We start from the raw sequence: 21,591 nt of genomic DNA on the forward strand, positions 1-21,591 counted from the left end.
GTTACTAAATGCAATCGTATAGACATAGTACAACGATCTGTTAGTGACCTGGGTTCTAGCAGAATTACCAGTTGCTTCGCCCGAAAGAGTGGAGCATATAACTGAGCCAGGACCCTTTTTTGTTTTTGCTGCAACGCACACAGCAAACCCACCCATATTTTAATCTATGCTATTGTTGTTTTTTCTGTAGTGTTAGTACTTTTTATTGTTTATTGTTGTTTTAATTGTTTAACTTTGGTGTGTATTGTAGCAAACAAATAAATGATTATCTTATCTTATCTTATCTTATCTCAATGAACCATATGACTAAACCACATCGTCTTTAGGCTCATTGGAATCGTCTCAATAAGACCTTTGACAAGAGGTGGTACTCAGGGTCTGATGATGGAGCCAGATGGTGGTCACCAGTACCAGTGATCCATGTAACTAAACCATTTAGTAATCAGGCTCATTGGGTTCTTAGTTCTTACTTCTTCTTAATCAGACCTTTGACAAGAGGTGGTACTGAGGGTCTGATGTTGGAGCCAGATGGTGGTCACCGGTACCAATAAACCCATGTAACTGAACCACTTCGTTTTTTTATGTTATTCAAATATGCGAGTTGATTTTTGGTGACCACAATCTCTCTCCATCATCAGACCCTGAGTACCACCTTGAAGTAATTAGAATTATATTAGACTTATTTTATCATCATATTAATATATACTTTACTCTAATACTTATCATATAACAAAAGCAAACATTTGGGATGGGATCTACTTAAATATGATCACAGTTTATAATTATTACTTTTAATTTTTAAATAAATTTTAACGTTATTAATATTATTTTGAGCTATATTCTAGTCTTTTCGTACAAAATAATGTTTATTAGAAATCAAAAGTTTATATCGAGATAGTAGATTGTGGTTGTTATCAAAATTCCATAGGAAGGATCAAGATTGTTTTGTCCATTATTGTAGTGCGAGCGAGTGATAAGACGTGCTAGAAAGGGTCGGCATATTGGGCTCGCGCGGCGGGTAAAATACCTAATTTCGCCCGACGCCGAAATGTTATAACGCTCTTAATTATGACATCAACGCGTAACGTTACACGTAAGTGTGACCCTGCTATTTTTGACGAGTGAAATTTCCTGGGTTTTCCTTAGCTTAGCTATATTTAGCTATTGGTTATTTGTGTGTGAAGTAGGCGCCCTGAGAAGCTACCACCTATAACAATATTGGGAAATGGGTCTGCAATATTTCTTCAAATAATACTTAAGAGCGCTATGACAAAAAAAGGCGATATATTGTAAAATGTACAATATTTATCGGCAAAATTGTACACTTTACTCATACTAAAAGACAGTAAAAGTACTTGTTTCAGTTAGAAAATCTAATTAACTGTCGGTTCATTAAAAAACATATGGAAGAAAAAGCGTTTTCAATTAGTAATGATTTTTTTTCTGATGCTCGTTTAGGAAAAACCGCGCGAAGCACAGATTTCGGAGCTCTTATTATGTACAATTTGATAATCGCACTCTCATAAATGCGGTAAATTTAAATTCCTAATATCTTGTACTTTCGGCCCATTAAACAATATTTATCATTTAATCCTTTGAAATTGAGAAATTGAAAGTAAAACGAACTCAATTTTTTCTTGAAAATACATCGAAACAAGTGATAATTTCTCCGAAAATCTACATGTTATCGAAGTTATTTTAGTATATAAATAATCTGCACAATGTGCTTAAATTGCTGTTATCCATTTGTCGTTATAATATTTTATCATGATTTTTTGCCAATTTTTTGAAAACTAGCCTTCCTGTCGCTATTTTACCGGCGACGGACGCCTGCGATTTCAGTGCCGCGCCGGAGCTCGAGGAGGTGAGACGTATGTTGCTTCGCTCTCCGAGTTTTCATCGCAAACGTCGAGAATATTTATCGTTGTGTGGGTCGGACGCCTTGTTTATACACGGGCTATCCTCGCATTGTGTGTGTGTAAACAGCGACCAACGAATTTGATCCTAGATCCGTAAATATTTGCTTTTGTAATACTTTGTTATGTTTGAATGTTAAAGTATTACAACGTTATGATGATAAATATGTGAAAATTACAATACGGTCAAGATGATAAGACACATCAAGATGGTACTCGGGATCTGATGATGGAGCCAGAAGGTGGTCACCAGTACCAGTGAACCATGTAAGTAAACGACTTCGTGTTTAGGCTCGTTGGGTTCGTCTCAACAAGACCTTTGACAAGAGGTGGTACTCAGGGTCTGATGATGGAGCCAGATGGTGGTCACCAGTACCAATAAACCATATGACTAAACCACTTCGTATTTAGGCTCAATGGGATCGTCTCAATAAGACCTTTGACAAGAGGTGGTACTCGGGATCTGATGATGGAGCCAGAAGGTGGTCACCAGTACCAGTGAACCATGTAAGTAAACGACTTCGTGTTTAGGCTCGTTGGGTTCGTCTCAACAAGACCTTTGACAAGAGGTGGTACTCGGGGTCTGATGATGGAGACAGATGGTTGTCACCAGTACCAATGAACCATATGACTAAACCACTTTGTGTTTAGCCTTATTGGGTTCATCTCAATAAGACCTTTAACAAGAGGTGGTACTCAGGGTCTGATGATGGGGCCAGATGGTGGTCACCAGTACCAATGAACCATGGAACTAAACCACTTCGTATGTAGGCTCATTGAAATCGTCTCAACAAGACCTTCGACAAGAGGTGGTACTCAGGGTCTGATGATGGACCCAGATGGTGGTTACCAGTACCAAATCAGTTGCGGTTCGAAAAACATGTTAGAGAGTTGGTCAAATCCTGCTTCTTTCGCCTAAAGGTTTTATACCAAATACGAAATCTTTTGAGTGAGGAAGTACGTAAGATTTTATGTGAATCACTGGTTCTGTCTAAGCTGAATTACGGAGACATAGTGTATGGTCCACGTCTACAAGACAAAACACGTCGTCTTGTACAACGAGTACAGAATGCCTGTTACCGTTTTTGCTTTTCAATTCCGCCTAGAAGTCACATAACGCCATATTTAAATAAGGCTTCAATACTAAATATGTCGTCTCGCAGACACCTACACCTTGCAAGTCTTTTGTTCGGTGTCCTGAATGATAAGACTCCTGACTATTTGCATGCAAAAATACGCGTTTCCTCATTTCATACACGACACGGTACTAGAGCAACTAGGCGCTGCCTTTTGGAAACACATCCACACAAAACTGTAGCCTTTACTGGGTGCTTCCGGTATCTCGCAACCAAATGCTGGAATAATATCCCTCCACCATTAAGATGCCTTAAGACTAAGAATTCATTCAAATTTCATTTCAAAAAATACCTACTGGACAAGCAAAATTTAGGAATCCCATACGGGTACTTGGTTGCAGATTACCGGATCTAATCTAGTCTGGTCTGTTTTTTAGTGTACATACACACACACACACACACACACACACACAGTCACACACACTCCTTTTATTTTTAGCAATTTATGTTTATGTCATGTTACTAAATGCAATCGTATAGACATAGTACAACGATCTGTTAGTGACCTGGGTTCTAGCAGAATTACCAGTTGCTTCGCCCGAAAGAGTGGAGCATATAACTGAGCCAGGACCCTTTTTTGTTTTTGCTGCAACGCACACAGCAAACCCACCCATATTTTAATCTATGCTATTGTTGTTTTTTCTGTAGTGTTAGTACTTTTTATTGTTTATTGTTGTTTTAATTGTTTAACTTTGGTGTGTATTGTAGCAAACAAATAAATGATTATCTTATCTTATCTTATCTTATCTCAATGAACCATATGACTAAACCACATCGTCTTTAGGCTCATTGGAATCGTCTCAATAAGACCTTTGACAAGAGGTGGTACTCAGGGTCTGATGATGGAGCCAGATGGTGGTCACCAGTACCAGTGATCCATGTAACTAAACCATTTAGTAATCAGGCTCATTGGGTTCTTAGTTCTTACTTCTTCTTAATCAGACCTTTGACAAGAGGTGGTACTGAGGGTCTGATGTTGGAGCCAGATGGTGGTCACCGGTACCAATAAACCCATGTAACTGAACCACTTCGTTTTTTTATGTTATTCAAATATGCGAGTTGATTTTTGGTGACCACAATCTCTCTCCATCATCAGACCCTGAGTACCACCTTGAAGTAATTAGAATTATATTAGACTTATTTTATCATCATATTAATATATACTTTACTCTAATACTTATCATATAACAAAAGCAAACATTTGGGATGGGATCTACTTAAATATGATCACAGTTTATAATTATTACTTTTAATTTTTAAATAAATTTTAACGTTATTAATATTATTTTGAGCTATATTCTAGTCTTTTCGTACAAAATAATGTTTATTAGAAATCAAAAGTTTATATCGAGATAGTAGATTGTGGTTGTTATCAAAATTCCATAGGAAGGATCAAGATTGTTTTGTCCATTATTGTAGTGCGAGCGAGTGATAAGACGTGCTAGAAAGGGTCGGCATATTGGGCTCGCGCGGCGGGTAAAATACCTAATTTCGCCCGACGCCGAAATGTTATAACGCTCTTAAGAACGAAAACCCCGTGGAACAATATTTCCACCGATCGACATTCGACATTTCTGTTTATAAACCGTCAGCAATCCTCAGATGGGTTTGATGGTTATCCTGATGTCAATCAGTCGGCCGTCGGCAATGACCTTGCGGGGGGGGGGGCATGGCACTGGCACGCCGCCGCTAATGGTAGCACCACCCCCACCGAAACCAGACACCCTTTAATAATAACGATCTATGTACACTCGCGACCATAGCAGCATGGAAACCACTAGGTCGATTATCGCATGCACGTGCCTGCGGTCGGATTGAATAAGGTGTTCAAATATTTACCTAGATGGCGTTGCTGGCCAAACGGACTTATTTAACGAATTAAAAATCAAATTTTCGTTTCTGAATAATAATATAAATGGAGTACATATAACGTAATATTATTTACCCAAATAATAATAGTTATATACCATTAGAAGTCATCTGTAATATCTTATAGCAAGAGCTGTTATAATCTGTGGTCTTACGTAGTACTTATCAACCAGTGTAGCAACTTTTATGACTTAGTGGGTATGTGACCACTTGCTCACTTATAATAGTCTTAAGTGCCATTGACTCATTGAGACTTAAGCCATTTATACCAATTATCGGCATCACTAAATTCTCGAAACAAACATCACACTGATAAAAATATTCTTCACAATTACCTAACCTAACCTTTAGTAAAAAATGCATGATAATATTGATAATTGCAGCGGTAAAACTGGTCAAGCAAAGTTCGTTGTGCCGGTTGGTAAACAATGATAATTTACTAAGTTATACAATACATATTATTTGCTGCCCGTCATGTGCACGGGTATTTGTGGGTTCGCACCAACGAAATAGATGGTCGGATGGATGGTTGAGGTGGTGGTGATTGAAACAGTCGCCGTGGTCGAAATCGGCCAGGAGAGTAGTATCGTATTATTAAGTTAGAAAAGTGCCTTATCAATAGCCGATAACGGGCACAATGGGTTTCTTAAATACTTCGAGTTTTAGCATTAGACCATTAAATGCGCCGAAATGTGACTATTACCGTTCTTACTATTACCTATTATATCAAATAGGTATTTTGCTTTTACATTTATAAATAATAGTTAAATTTTTGTCGTAATCGTGTTTCGATTATTAGCCATGTCAACACTGTTTATCATTAATTCATTATACGATACTAGTGATAAAAATAACCAAGAATTAGGTAAATAAAATCACTTTCACGGTTATTAAATACTTACTTATTGGGTGTACTCGTATTTTGGATTCTCCTTAGGAATTCATAAACATTAAACCACTTATTAATCTTATTATTATTAATCCTTTATTTAGAAGTTATTTTAATTATACTTAATGGCATAATTATTTATATTATTACATTACATCTATAAATATTTTACTAGTTGAATATTTTTAAACCGACAGAAGGAATCTAACTTAACAATATAGTATGTTTACCTTGCTAGTCTCTGTGTATTACACATGCTGACAATCAATTGAAGAAATCAGTTTATTTGATTAGCAAAATTATGCCATCAACTATCTATAATAGGGCTGTTATTTAGTTCTTCAAAATGGCAAGCACCTAACATTTTATTGAGATTAAAGCTTAAGTAGCATTTCCGCAAAACGGAAAAGGATTGAAGCTTCACCACAATAAAAATAATAGGTATTAAAATAGAAGATCGGACTGCTATGTAACAAAGTATTATAACAGAATATTGATTAATAAAAGAAGCAATTTTAAATATTTACTACGAAGGTATTTGCCTGAGCGTAGTGAAAGATTCAAAAGCCCAAGGTGAAAATATATTTACTACCATGTGCACTGTTGACGTCAACAGAACTAAACAAATTATTGTGTATCAAAATTATTTTTAAACTTAGAAAAACACTTACACAAGGAAAAAATGGAATTCCGCGCCTAAATAGACTTGGTGATGTAAATGTAATAAGGTCCTTTTCATCTAAAATTTTAACAGAAATTCAGACCTTACTGCACATGAAGCATAATATGGACCCTTCTCTATAGAAAGCCACATTAGAAAATTGTGACTTTCTCCCTTATAGCAGGGAACAAACAGAGTTGATGGTGATGTAAAAAAAAGATTATTTGTATTATTGAAAAATACAAAAAAATGCTTTGAAATTAAAACAAGTTATAATTATATGATAAATCGAGAATCCGATCTTCTATATATCTTACGTATTTGCCAGCTGAAACCTCGAAAGTGTTATATTACTGACCTGATTAAGTAAAGTATTTGCTTATCTATATCATAACGACATAACTTCACTGCAGGTTAAATAGAGAAATTAAAAAAAAACTATGCTGTAGCGTAGATAACAATTTATACAGAGTGGCCTTGGATGGAATGCGCTCATATAAGTAGATAAACTCAGTTTACCTAATAAAAATATTATTTTATTTTAGAAAACGAACAAAACTGGGTAGTTTTTCCACACTGTATAAATTTGAATTCTACTGTCGTGACTCGTGACATACTTACTTAGTTAAGATTTTGATAAAATGACACTTTAATTACATTATTATCCACAATTTTTTTTTTATTGTTATTGATCACTTAACACGGAATTCACTAAACACTACTTATAAGATGATACACTAATACTTTGTGTAACCTCCTCGTTATTAATAACTGCCTGTAAACGGGATCTCATTGACGTAACTAGGTTTTGACACAAATCGGTACCGCGAATATTGTCCCAAATTTTTAAACAATGTGCTTCCAATGCTGCCGGTGTTCTTTCGTTTTGATTGTCCCATCGTTGGACAATGACACCCCATAAATTTTCTATTGGGTTTAAATCGGGTGACCTTGCAGGCCAGGGAATGTCCTTGATGTCATTTTTGTGTTGACCAAACCACTCCTTTACAGTACGCGAACAATGTATCGGGCAATTATCTTGCACAAACGACAATACCGGCAATTCAGTCTCAGGATACACGTTTCGAACTGTAGGTAACATCGTATTTTCCAACACGTCCACGTAATTGTCACTATTTGCGCGGCTAGGTATCCTGACTAGTTCTCCCGGACCGGCTGCAGTCATCCAACCCCACATGTTCACGGTGATGCGACCTGACTCCATATTGGGCACGACATGCTCATTATCATACCGCGTATTGTTTCGACGCCACAAATTCAACCGTCCGTGTTGGCTCGATTTAAATGTCTTCTCATCTGTAAAACAGTCATTTGATTTACAAGGGGGCAAAGTTGTTGTTTAACCGCACGTGCCAATATTGATACCCGAACAAGCGACAGATTCCAACCGCGAACCACGAGCGTAGCGTGTGGTTCAAAAGTGGGATCTTGAGCGTTGCGAGGGTTTCAACGCACGAAGGTTAAACAAACTTTTCAACCAAAAGACACACACAAATTTTTACCAACCCAAACAAAATCCTAACTGTAAAACATGAAACAAAATGAAATAAATTTATTTTAGTATTCAATATTTGTGATTCAATATCATAGGTAGTTAAATTCTACCAGCCAGTTTAGGATATCAAGTTAAAAATTGTATGAAATTACTTTACACTCTTGTGGATTTTTGAAATTTTGCTACCTATCTGTATTAGAAGAATTAAAAGAGCCTTTACCAGTTTAATTTGATTTTACCATAAAATGGAGAAATAAACAAACACAGACGTAATAAAAAACACTAAATAGTAGGTAAATTATTAACCTGTAAAAATAACGTTAGTCCAGTCGTCGTCTAGATGTTTTCGAGCAAACTGTAACCTAGCAGTTTTATGTGCAGCAGTCAACAAAGGTTTGACGGCATGTCTGCGATGATGGAGACCCTCTTTATGAAGCGCACGCCGAACAGTGCGCGCACTCGTGCCAAACAATCCTGCGTAATGCCTTGTGGGCCTGAAGCCATCTTGCTCATACTCCTGCACCATTAGCTGACGTTGCTCAGTGTTTATTAGGCATGGTCTACCTGATTTAGGCCGATGCAACAGAGATCCTTCCCCTTGATACCTGTCAACCCACAGGCTAACAGTTTTACGCTGAAACAATGTAACAATATTTATACTTATTATCATCACATAATAATGTCTAGCTCGAGTTGATTTTACTAAACTCAAATGTTTTAGCAAAACAACAATATAAAATGGCGAATACTAATTTTGCATTTATACATTAATTAAAGGAAATGGTCTAAAATAAAAAGAAATATGTTATTATTTCACAAAATGTTAAGTAGGTAAAAGGTTTCCTGTTTCATAATAAAAATAAGAAAAGTATAAAACAAAGAAATGCCATATAACTCATGTATTGTAAGGAAAAGTGAAAATTAAAAAAGTTACTTACGTTTACACCCATTTCTCTTGCTATCTCTGATTTATTAAATCCTTCTTTGTGCAAGGCAATTATTTGCGATCTCATTATCATGTCGATGTTGGAATGAGAACTCATCGTTATTATAATATGAGTAAACCTAATATAACTCAAAACGCAATTAATTCGGACGTAAGCGGCAACGAAGGACGAACAACGAAAAAGTCTGATAGAAAAATAATTTTGTATGGTGTGAATAAAATTTAAATCTACCCTCTTAACGTTTTAATACTAAACGGAATACTGGTAAAATTAAACGTATTGCCAATTTACAGTAATGAGGCATGCGTCAATTTGGGGGTTGTTGCATTCGGATAAGGTTCTTATTCCATTGGCATGTTTATCGAATGATCTTTAAGTGGTAGTAAATTTCGCCGGCTTCGTAAATGATGCCATGGCCCAGTGGCGAGACTGCAAGGCGCAAACGAGTCGGGCGCTCCTAAGTCCCGGGTTCAAATCCCAGCCATGACAATGACGTGATTTTGTGTTTTTTAGCGTCTTGGCTTGAAATGGCACTCCGTGACACCAATTTGAACTTATTCTCAGACTGATCCTGATAGAAATGAAAAGAAAAATGTGGCTAAGAAAAAAACTCAATACTTCAAAAACCGGTTAAAGTGTCTTTGAAATAATTAGGATGGAAGCGAAATTAGCAAATGAAAGATTGCAATCAACACAAAAATGTATTTTTCTGTATTCAATGACGCCAACGCCATCTAGTGACAGCTAAATATACCAGTAAGGTTCGTGTATAGGAATAATAGCATAATTATACAAAGAACGCATAGATGGTGCTCAACTTCGCTGCAAGCGACTTTTTCGCTGAGTTGACCATCGTCTTTAGGCCGTATCTGCCGTATTTAATAATAACGATCTATGTACATGTAGTCATATACGTCCCAACACCACTCTCAATAAATTATAAGGACTAGACAACAAGTGTTAAATTAAATGCGTCGTTGTATATGTAGATAGGTGTTTAGCTTGAGTATAGCGATGTAAAAAGCTCTATTCCTATGTAATTTTAAATTACCTACCGATATTGTTGTTGCAAGTTTGAAGCTATGTAGTGGGTATGTTAACCTTTCCCACTCCGAGCTCCGTGTCAGACATAAACGCTGTCAATTAGGCTTCTCGTCACAGTAGTATCAAACTGAATTTGAACTTTATCTTCATGGATGTAAGCAAGTATGTATTTTTCTGTTCTGTGATTGATTAATGGGTCATTGGCGTTGAACCTGCAGTGTCAATATATACGTCTTTAATGGTAAAGCTGTATGGTAAGGCCATTTCCATGGGGAAACGGTTGAGGTAAAGATATCAGGATTTATTAATATTGAGATTATGCTGTGACCGACGTGAACTTCTGAAAACACCATAAGAATGGTCAAAAAAGCGTTTGCACTTTGTACCTGACACTTTGATTAAGTACAAATACGTAGGTAAGTAAGTAATGTAAGTATACATTGTAATGTTGCCTGAACGAACAACATGAAACCAAACAGAAAAATCATGTACGTCATAAAATAAAAGCTGTTTTTTGCATGACTCGCGCAACACCTACGTATTACACTTTAACAACTTATTACTGCATAAGTGGACCTAAGCTTCTAAGCTGTCGTGAAAGATGTTATAATGAGCGGGTAAAGCTCAAGAATAAAAGCAAAAGAAAATACGGGTTTATTTATAAAATAATTGCAACAGCTTGTTTGCCTGTATTTTTCATTACCAGCCTGTATTGGGTCCGTTTACGCTAGAAATTGTATATTAGCATAACATCCGGTCGGTCAAGGTCCGTCGTTACATTACCATAAACCGCGCTTACTTTTCGAATAATTTATTATATCACTGTGTTTATTACCACTAAAATTTATGGCACTGATTCCAAGGTGTAAGTAAACCGACCTCTTTCTGTACAAGTACATTCCTAAATAGAAGGTGCTTATACACGTGAAAACTTTTATGAGACCGTCAAAAACTCTACCAATAAACCTCTGCCAATTTTAGCTTAGATAAAAAGGACATATATGTTTATCACTATGAATAAGTTTATTGAATTAAAACGGGACTTAATCGCGTAAAGCTTACGTTTATATTTAACCCGACGTTTCGGACATGACATTACGTCCGTGGTCACGGGTAGATCTACCCGTTTACGCGATTAAGTCCCGTTTTAATTTAATAATATGAGTGAAGATCGTGTTAGTTTAAATCAATATATGAATAATTTTTTTCGCAAAAAATTGATTCTTGGCACAAGCTTTTATCGCCGACTGTACTTTTCTTTCAACAGTCATCTACTGCTCTCCGAGACGTTTCTAAAAGCCTCTCACTCGAGTGGGATACGACATTTCATTACAGAGTTCCTATGGCCAGCTTTCTGCTCCATCATCAGATCAGCTCCATGATACCATAATATTGCATTGTTACGTGATTTACATATTTGTGTGCAAAGTTTTAGCTCAATCGGAAACCGGGAAGTGGGTCAAATTTAACTTGCAAGATTTGATTACAGACAGTTAACGGGACAGGTGAAAGTAAATAAAAGCTTGTAAAATACAACAATTTGCATGCAAATAGTAGTCCACGTTAGCTTGACATCATTCGGATTCTTATTCCATTGTAATAACTAATAACGTACGTGACGAATAAAAGAACCTCGCTTTTCAGTTGTCAGTGAACGACCTCGGCGAAGTATCCCGTTCGCACTAATGAAAGGCAGAAAACCTTTTCTATTCATCTAATATCCTGTTAAAGAACATATTGTTGGATTAAAGCAGCACAATGGGAGTTTCTTGAGGGAAAAAGCGTTTTAATACAAGGTCGTTCCACTGTGATTGTGTTTGTGGCGCATCATTAGCGGTTGATTTTCCATTGGAAAAATTAATATTGATTTAACATAGGTTAAGGTAGGTTAACGGGGTTTTATTATAATCCAGAATGTCTTTATTGGTAAGTTTATCAGAGAATATCGATACAGATTACTTAGAAACAAATGAAATTATTTTTTGAAACGATTTTCATTTGTGTTATTTCATACACGTATAGTTTCATCAACCAATAAATTGAAAACCGAAGTAAATATCACTTACAACGATGGAGATTTGTGATTGCGGCAGATGCCTCAGCCACCCAGCCACGCCGCCATAAGAAGAACATTTCGATTTTAGGCAATTTCGTAATGGCATGCTCGAAAACTTTTTTCAACATTTCGACAGCACCCAATCAGTGCGACTGGAGGTCTCATCAAAACAAGATGAAATCCTTAACAAAACATTAAGTCAGGATCGGTCGATGCGTAGATATATTTGCTAGCTACGGCCTACGTCGTAGCTCTCCGCGTAGCACTAGCCTGGTTGAAGTATAATGATATTCTTTTTTTTTTAACCGACTTCAAAAAAAGGAGGAGGTTCTCAATTCGACTGAATTGTTATTTTTTTTAATAAGACAAGTCGTGGGCCGTGAAAATCATTTCCATCTCAAGAATTAAATTAATTCTTATGTATATTAAGTATTTTGTGGTATATATTGATAAAAATATTTAGCAATCGTTATATGAAAAACAGCAGTAATAAGTAATGCACATCCATACTAATCCATACTAATATTATAAATGGGAAAGTGTGTGTCTGTTTGTTTGTCCGTCCTTCACGGCAAAACGGAGCGACGAAGTGACGTGATTTTTTAAGTGGAGATAGTTGAAGGGATGGAGTGGTGAGTGAGTGTGAGTGGTTTTGTCTCTTTCTAACCCCCCCCCCCCCCCACTTCCCTAAAATGATGGTGGAGGTTTGTGTGGAGCACTCCACAATATTGGAATGTAACGCGAGCGAAGCCGCGGGCAAAAGCTAGTAATAATATAGTTTGAGTAACTTCGACAATCAATAAAAAAATGCCGGCAGTACGTTCTTTAAAATCCGTCATTCATTTTTGGCTACAGAGCTTGCCAAATATATAAATTCTGCCCACATAAAACATACCAAACCATGCCGCCAAACTTCCTGGACAAATGATAAAAGGGAAGAATACTCGACATTGTGTACTTAACTAACATAATTTTTCATTCTCAAAATATCACAACAAAGTATCGTGACTGCAACTGCATTCGCTCGCATCGTAAAAATAATGCATCATATTCTACACCGCACTAAATAACCGTACATTATGCACGTCACGGCACGCGGCAACTCGCTATTATTAGGACACCGTCACGCAGACCTTGGCTTTTACACTACCACAACACAGGAAACCAGCATTACACATATCTTCCAATGACATAACAACAATGCGTTATCAGAGTTCGAACTTGTAATGGTACGCTAGAGGCAACGCTGCGCTTGGCATAGGATTATGTGGTAAGTAGGTCCGTGTATTGAAAAAGACTATAATTATAATAACAATTTCATAATCATTTACGTCCTTTTACAATTGATTAGACTAATGCTATTACAACCGCTTACTTGACACATTCTGCTGAACGGATCATTGCAACTCTGACCTCGACTTCGGTAAAAAAATGCAACAAGCGGCCACTAATATTCCATGCGCAACCAGAGACTATTGTTCGGCAAGTAGTTGGAATGCGCCAGTATTTCAGCGGTGTGTTTTAGTAATTATGGACCGACTAAATGAGTAATGTAAATTGGTCAGTCGTGTAATGTATTGTCACATGCGAGCATTTACCCGGGTAAATCATGTTACAAAGCCATACGTTTAGTGCAGCCAATGTGAAAGACCGGTAAGTGCTTGCAGTTTTGCATGTTATTACTAACAACATTCGTTATTGCATGCATAGTATTCATTAAAATCTACTAAATATAAGGGAAAATATTTGTACATGATCGGGTTGGAAACTTTTCAACGGATCAGTAGCTTTACGGTTGTAATTTTAAAACAAGAGATGTTCTCTTTAAAGAACAGCTAATTTGTACTATTAGCAGGGGCGGCTCACTCCGCGATTCTATCGCCGCGCTACAAATACATGCTGGCGGCCGCGAGTTCGCGGCCTAATCAGGGGTGGCGCGCGTTCTCACGGAACGCACGTTCACACTTTTCTATTGTTACTTTACGTCGCGAGTTTTTTTAAGGTTCATATGCGATGTCCACGTGTAGAATGACTAATAATAATAACGCTTAGTTAATATATGTATTTATACCTAGAAAGTACCCAATACTTGAATATAATAGTCTAACATTTCATCTGAGTATGAATCCATAGGCAACCCTATCACTGGACGCCGCGAACGTGCAGTTGGTTTCTTTGTAAGAATTTTGTAGGCATTTAAAAAGGCGGTATTTCGTGAACATCAAAGCAGTGGGCCTTCTGTACTTGTACTATTATATATTCTGTGCTATTAGACGGATACTTGAATACGAGTACGGCAGAAGTAGTGTTTGTTTATGAGCTACATATTTGCAAATTACAACAAAGATTTTAAGAACTTATAGATATGTAAATATCCCAATTTTCTATTTGCTGTTGCAATCTAGTGTACAGAATACAAATACGAACGTCGTAAGCCGAGGATTGGTTGCTTTCCGATGTGGGAACAGTACAAAGAGACAAGAGCCTGGTCATGAAGTGTACGAATGTTTTGGTCATACCTACTCTACGATGCTATTTGAAGAATAAGGGCTCGGAATGTATGCGTCTTGTTCGCGCCGGTCGAGCCGTATGCGCCTGCTCTTGAACTAGTGCAAAAACCTCGTGGGACGAGGCGGAAGTGGAACAGGTGGCGCAGTCATGGTGTGCTTCTTATCTGCCTGGTAATAGACTAGTGTACGAACCTCGTAAGATGAGGGCTGTTCGCTCTCCGCGATGCCAGTGAATAGGTGCGCGAGCGCTCGTGACATGAGCCCGGTCATGGTGTGCGTTTTGCCCGCGCCGGTGGCGCCGTACGCGAACACAGCTCCCGCGAACCCTTGCAACGCGCCGCCCACTAGGGGTGCGCATACTGCCTCGTATACTTCCTCCTGAAACCGAACTATGTGTAAGAATCTACTTATAAAACGAAATGACTACCGAATAGGTATTTGAAACATATAATAAGTTACATCGATAGTTTATTTATTTTCCCCTCACTAGCTCGGAAACACGTGTTTTGTCATTTAATACCAGCGGGTAAAAACGCATTTTATCCACTAGTGGGTAAAGTAATTTGACCTTGAATAAAGTCTAATTAACTGCTTTAAAGTTTCCTCGCTATAGTGAGGGGAAAAGCTTTGTGTTACACTCGGGTGCAAATGTATTTTACTTCTCGTGTGTTAAAAAACTCGCAAGTTCAGGATTCTATTCTCGAACCACTCGCTTCGCTCGTGGTTCAACTATAGAATCCTTTCACTTACTCGTTTTTCAATTCCACACTCGGCGATACAACTTTGCCCCCTTGTATAACAAATAACTATTATACTTTAGTGCACACATATAAAATAAATACTAATAGTGGACTTCATGCCTTAAGGCATCCTCTATCGGTCAGCCACTGATCTTATGTATAATCTGACAAATGAATCTGTCGTTACTTTAACCAATAGGATACACATATAACAGTTTATGAGGTCGAATAATAGTACCACGGAATATGTACCTGTTGTCCTATTATTATTACTTACCTGAACTGAACCAGAAACTTGAAATATCTATATGAAATGATTTAAAACGATTCTTGTAATACCAAACCACTTATAGTTTATGGGTCTCCATTTGAATGTTTGTATCTTTTCATTAGCCACAAAAATAAGCTCTCTGCTGCCACTAAAGTTCACTAAACACCAGCAGCGGCTCGATTCCCACCGGCTAGCCTAAAATTGATTACTAGTAAAGTACCTTAATGTTAAGGTAGGCTTATTTTTGCTCAGTGTTGCCTAGCAGAAATTTTCACCAGCCGCCACTGCTAAACACACTAAATTGTCATGAGTTATGGATATGGGACTTACTTGTGTGCTGTCCTCACTGAAAACCCGGTCGTAGACGTAATGCTTGTCGTTCACTCGTCTTTGGCGGAGCACATCTCGTCTGCTGTCGGATTCCTCTTCCAAGACCAACATCTGTTGATGTTATGTTAAAGACAAATATTGTATAGGTATTGTATTCCAAGAAAGCATAGGCATTACAATGAAACTACCACATATAACTGTAAGGCCCCCTTGCACCAAGCACTTAACTCTGGGTTAGTGGGCTGTCATCTCTCAAATTCCATATAAAATGGTGGGTTAACCCTCGGGTTAACTCTTCTATTTCGTTGGTGCAAGTGGCCCTAAAGGGTCGGCCAAACTCGAGAAGAATCATTTGATTCTTCTCGAGTTTGGTATATTTATACCGCGGAATATTATAACGGGACTTACGGAGTGATAGGGGATAAAAATATAACCATTCTACCGCCGTTAGTCACTGGATCGATATATCACAATCAATCAATGTCGTTATACTTTCTATTGTTATCGTAAAATTAAACCATATCCATACAGATAAAGAGGCCGATTCTGGTTTAAAACAATTTGTTGTGGTTTGAAATTGGTTTTGATGTGACTTTGAGAATTTCTCATACCGGTTGATGCAAGCGAATGTCTTAACGTTAAACGGGGGTTCCACTTAACGTTAAACGTTTGCTAGGTTTCTTTGAGGACTTGGGCCGGCAAGATAAGGAGCCAGTTACAGAGAATCGCCATATCAAGTTACAATACTTGCGAAATTAAGTGAAAGCCGTGAGAGGGGTCTGTGCGTGAAAACGATTATTAATATCTTATCAAAACCAGTTGAACTCCATAACAATTTGTTATATCAGAATCGAGCTTCCGGTAAAGAAATAAGTGACAGTCCACGATCATATCAAAAGAGATCTTCTATTCTAACTTACTCGTAAAATGTGAGCTATGTCATCGCAGTTTACATAAAGTCACAAACAAGAAGGTAAGTTTTACATACAAGGAAATTCATAATGAAATTCTTTAAACGCTAACTGTCTAAGTACATATTTAGTACCCATAGAATTATTATTTAACTATCTGTTAGTTATACCCTTGATATTCTAATATTGACCTTGGTCGAGATCTAGCTAGATAAACAGTTGGCCTGAGCATCATTCAGGTAAAATTCAATAACGCAGTGCAGTACGATTAAATCAAATGGAATTTTAATGTGCCGCTGCCACCACTCCGCAGTAATTATAACGAACTAATTCTACATAGATTCGGATTTTCCAAATCAAAATTATATTTAAAACGCATTGATACGAGCAGCTCTACATTAACTCACGTACGGGCATAAATCACAGATGTCAAATTGATTTTATATTGATCGTTTCAGAATAGCCTTTGGCTTTTGTTCGTAAACGTTTAATCATGTGCAAGTCACACGTACCAGGCTGCATTCACATGTGTCAAGGTATTCGTCTTCGTGTTTGATAGTTAGTGACATGGTCCTGATAGACCATTACATAAGTTACGCTATCAACGAACAATTATAATTTCTCTGATGACCCCGGAATAAGAGGCAAACTTTGTCATGCATGTTGTCACAATGGCATTATGATTATAACACTTTTGTGTAAAATTGTGAGACGTGGGCGAGTGACAGAGATGTGATAAAAACAAATGATAAACAACTAATCTCATAATAATCGAGTCCATGAAATCGCTGGGAGGACCTGCGTCAGCTTCAAATCAGTGACTGGCAAAAGGCTGCGCAGGATCGAGACAGGTGGCGATTTCTCATTTCGGAGGCCAATAAATAAATAAATAAATATTATAAGACATTCTTACACAGATTGACTGAGGCCCACGGTAAGCTCAAGAAGGCTTGTGTTGTGGGTACTCAGACAACGATATATATAATATATAAATACTTATATACATGCGTTACAATGTGTTACAATGTAAATGGCAGAATACAATCCTAAAATAGTAGGTAAATGCCATTTCAGGTTGAATTGATATTCTGCTGTATCAGGCAACTGGCACTCTGGCACAAATAACTTTAGGTTTTATGATGTTTACCTAGTAATCTTGATGATGATTACAAACATGTTTCAAGATGCATTTATTTATTTTTATATCTTTTAATGGGGTTTTGAGTAATTTTAGTATTGATTCGTGTCTTAACAGCAAATAACATCAATAAGGGCCACATGTACCAACGAAAATGGAGGGTTAATCCGAGGGTTAACCCTCCATTTTATATGGAATTTGACAGTTGACAGCCCACTAACCCTGAATTAAGTGGTTGGTGCAAGTGGGCCTAAGTCTTGTTCTTATGATATGCTCGCGAAAAGTACAAATCTCTGCTGTTAATGTGAATTGTTAAAGCGCGAACACTACCATAGCCACCAAACACTGCTAAAAACATCTCCGGGAAAAGAACCATTTTTTTTACTTAGTGAATTTTAAACAACTCAAAAACTGCCATAGAACTACTACTACATAAAAGCGTCTTAAAACTCTTAAATATGGATAGTATAAGCTTCAAAGTGAAATATAAAAGGAAGTGAAGTTACCTTATCGCTGACCACGTGAACGATGCGGGGACCTTCATCTGGGCGCAGCGGTCGCACGCGCACCGCCACCTGCGGGTCAAGGTCATTGGTTATCTGATAAGTAGGCCGGAACCTTATCTGGCAAGAATGCACTGGCTTTTTTCACTAGTCATTGGAAGATTAACTCGTTGCAATAAGATTCTACTACAATGAAAAAAAATCTCACTGTATGCATCACATACATATACATATGTAAAAAAATCCTAGTCACAAAATTTAAATTTTAAAAAAGCCATCGACATAGTGGACCGATTTCCATCAAACATGACTAAGAACACTCGACTAATTCAGCTTTCAAAAAAAAATTAAATGTAAATCGGTTCATCCGTTCGGGAGCTACGATGCCACAGACCACAGATAGACAAACAGATTCGTCAAACTTATAACACCCCGTCGTTTTTCCGCTGCCGATATCCTGTGACAACCTTACAAGTTGTGGTTGTAAGATTAAGTTTTTATGACCATCACTTTGGATAGGTACTGTTTTTAACCCCCGACGCAAAAACGACGCGCGACGGGGTGTTAGTACGTAACAAAAACGTCTGTGTCTTTCTGTGTGTGTGTCTGTCTGTGGCATCGTAGCTCCCGAACGGATGAACCGATTTAGTTTTTTTTTGTCTGAAAGCTGAGTTTGTCGGGAGTGTTCTTTATTATTAGCCATGTTTCATGAAAATCGGTCTACTATGTCGCAGTCGGGGGTTTTTTCAAAATTTTAATTTTGTGGTTAGGTTATTGTATTAATGATATATACCGAATGTTGTCGAGACTGTAGGTAACAATAAAATGTGTGTTTGCGTAATGGCACTCAAAGTTTTAATGCAACAGGAAGGCCAAAGCTAATTATAGACTGTAGGTGAAAATAAACAGTTCTACAGTTGGAGCCATTTGCATTTAACCTTTAAGTTGTAGGTACAGGGATAACGAAGTCAATAGGGCATCTAATAGGTACCTATCGTATTCAAATCATGATTTCAACTTCTACAAAAATATAATTGTGATATTAGTAACATTTTAGAGCGTTAAAAGTTAATAAGAAGACTTGGATATTACTTACCTGGTCTATTGTTCTCAATTCCCCGTATTGCCTTGATAATTTCTCAAAACTCAAAACTACTCACCCAAAACAAATATTGACCACACGATACCTGAAGGATTGTGTGGACAGATATTCCTGCTATCCCTAAGATATTAGTCTGGATCAAAGACATATATAACTCCGTATAGACAGATAAAGTCTAGGAAAAAAACGTACCTCAGTACCATACAGAAACAGGTACAGTCAACCAATTGGAACCCTAGGCCACTCTACAACCATGTCAAAATGACAAGCAGTAAGAGATTTCTTACAATCTGATTTATAACGTCACTATGACATAGTTCTATAGTGGCCTAGGGTTCCAATTGGTTGACTGTACGGTGGCCTAGATGGCATTACACCTTTGGGGTACGCTCAGCGAATATGGCGCTAATATTAATATTTGACATTTTAACACATATCAAACTAAGAATATGGGCCAAATTGTCAAAACTGAGGTTCAAAAGTTTTAAGCATCTCTCGGATGGCAGTCTAATACACTGTGACTACACATTTTACTTTGACAGTAACTCTCTATAATACTTGATCCTCTTTGGTCTGGATATTACTTACCTATTGTTCTCAATTCCCCGTATTGCCTTGATAATTTCTCAAAAACTACTCACCTATAACAAATATTGACCACACGATACCTAAAGTGTGTGGACAGATATTCCTGCCATCCCTAAGGTAAGGTAAGGTATTCTACCGAGTTGACGCTGAACGATCATTTTCGGCGGCAATTCAAGAGATACCTACCCATCTAACTACATTATAGCATATCAGACATAATAGTTATTTGTTATACAAGGGGGCAAAGTTGTATTTTAACGCCGAGTGTGGAATTAAAAAACGAGCAAGTGAAAGGATTCTATAGTTGAACCACGAGCGAAGCGAGTGGTTCGAGAATAGAATCCTGAACTTGCGAGTTTTTTAACACACGAGAAGTAAAATACATTTTCTCAAACATGCAATGAAATATTATCTTTACGTTCCTTAAAATGGGCTGGGAAGTATCGCTTTTTGGGCGCAACAACTCGAGAGGACTGTAAAGGGATTTTATATTATTTTTAGGCCTAGGCCTGCAAAGTAACTTTTTTTTATAAAATATTGTCCTTTAGAGCATTTTTTTGTTATTTCATTGTATGTTTGAGAAAAGCACTATACATGCCTCGGCGTGAAAACGGATTCCCGGCCTCGTATCCCTATCCGGCCTCGCTCGCACGCTCGCTCGGTCGTATATACCCACTTGGCCGGAAATCCTCATTTTCCCGGCCTCTGATGTAATGTACTATTGCACCCGAGTGTAACACAAAACTTTTCCCCTTACTATAGCGAGGAAACTACAACGCAAAAAATGCGTTTATCACTGCTTCCAGTAGTTCCACAGGTGTTACCATCATCTTTATTACTAGATTCACCTACTTTTATCAATTTTAAAGCAGTTAATTTGACTTTATTCAAGGTCAAATTACTTTACCCACTAGTGGATAAAATGCGTTTTTACCCGCTGGTATTGAAGGACAAAACACGTGTTTCCGAGCTAGTGAGGGGAAAATATCATTTTAACACAACCCCATAAAATAGACACCAGTAGAATATTGATATTTCATGTCACCATGTTATTGATAAATGTTGATCATGTTATTATGTAACATCAAATAACATAAACATTTACTTGTCGTGATATTTTGCCTGTGAAGTCATATAGTGTCAAGTGTTGTGCGTATGTTACAGTAATGCTAGAATGTTATGTAAACTTCAGTTGAACTGGGTTTTCTTACCCAACAAGTGTATGGTAGGCCTATTTTAAGAGTATGTTGGTGTGCTGACAAATACCGAACACTATATTTACAGCCTGGCATAAAGGGATAGAAAAAATGGAACTATATTTTTTTTTATCAAAGCAACACTTACTATTCTCATATCTCATATCATACAAAAGCAATACATAAGTATCTCAAAAAGTAGTAGTACCGTAATAGTTATTTGTTATACAAGGGGGCAAAGTTGTATTTTAACGCCGAGTGTGGAATT

General features: G+C 37.3%; 2 protein-coding genes across 2 annotated transcripts in view; one reads left to right on the plus strand and one right to left on the minus strand.

The window, feature by feature from the left end:
• LOC125233445 (kinesin-like protein KIF19) overlaps positions 1-21,591 on the minus strand; it is a 49,041-nt gene that overhangs the window by 21,178 nt on the left and 6,272 nt on the right. The window contains exons 3-5 of the mRNA XM_048139473.1: positions 18,441-18,509; positions 15,886-15,996; positions 14,737-14,922 (exon numbers count right to left, since the gene is read on the minus strand). Of these exons, the coding sequence (XP_047995430.1) occupies positions 14,737-14,922; positions 15,886-15,996; positions 18,441-18,509 (366 nt within the window). The remainder of the gene's footprint in view (positions 1-14,736; positions 14,923-15,885; positions 15,997-18,440; positions 18,510-21,591) is intronic.
• LOC125233446 (mitochondrial dicarboxylate carrier) overlaps positions 13,670-21,591 on the plus strand; it is a 35,816-nt gene continuing 27,894 nt past the window's right edge. The window contains exon 1 of the mRNA XM_048139474.1: positions 13,670-13,687. The gene's annotated coding sequence lies outside the window, so the exon portion shown is untranslated. The remainder of the gene's footprint in view (positions 13,688-21,591) is intronic.

The sequence above is a fragment of the Leguminivora glycinivorella genome, chromosome 14 (assembly GCF_023078275.1).
Source record: "Leguminivora glycinivorella isolate SPB_JAAS2020 chromosome 14, LegGlyc_1.1, whole genome shotgun sequence".
Taxonomy (NCBI): Eukaryota; Metazoa; Arthropoda; class Insecta; order Lepidoptera; family Tortricidae; genus Leguminivora; species Leguminivora glycinivorella.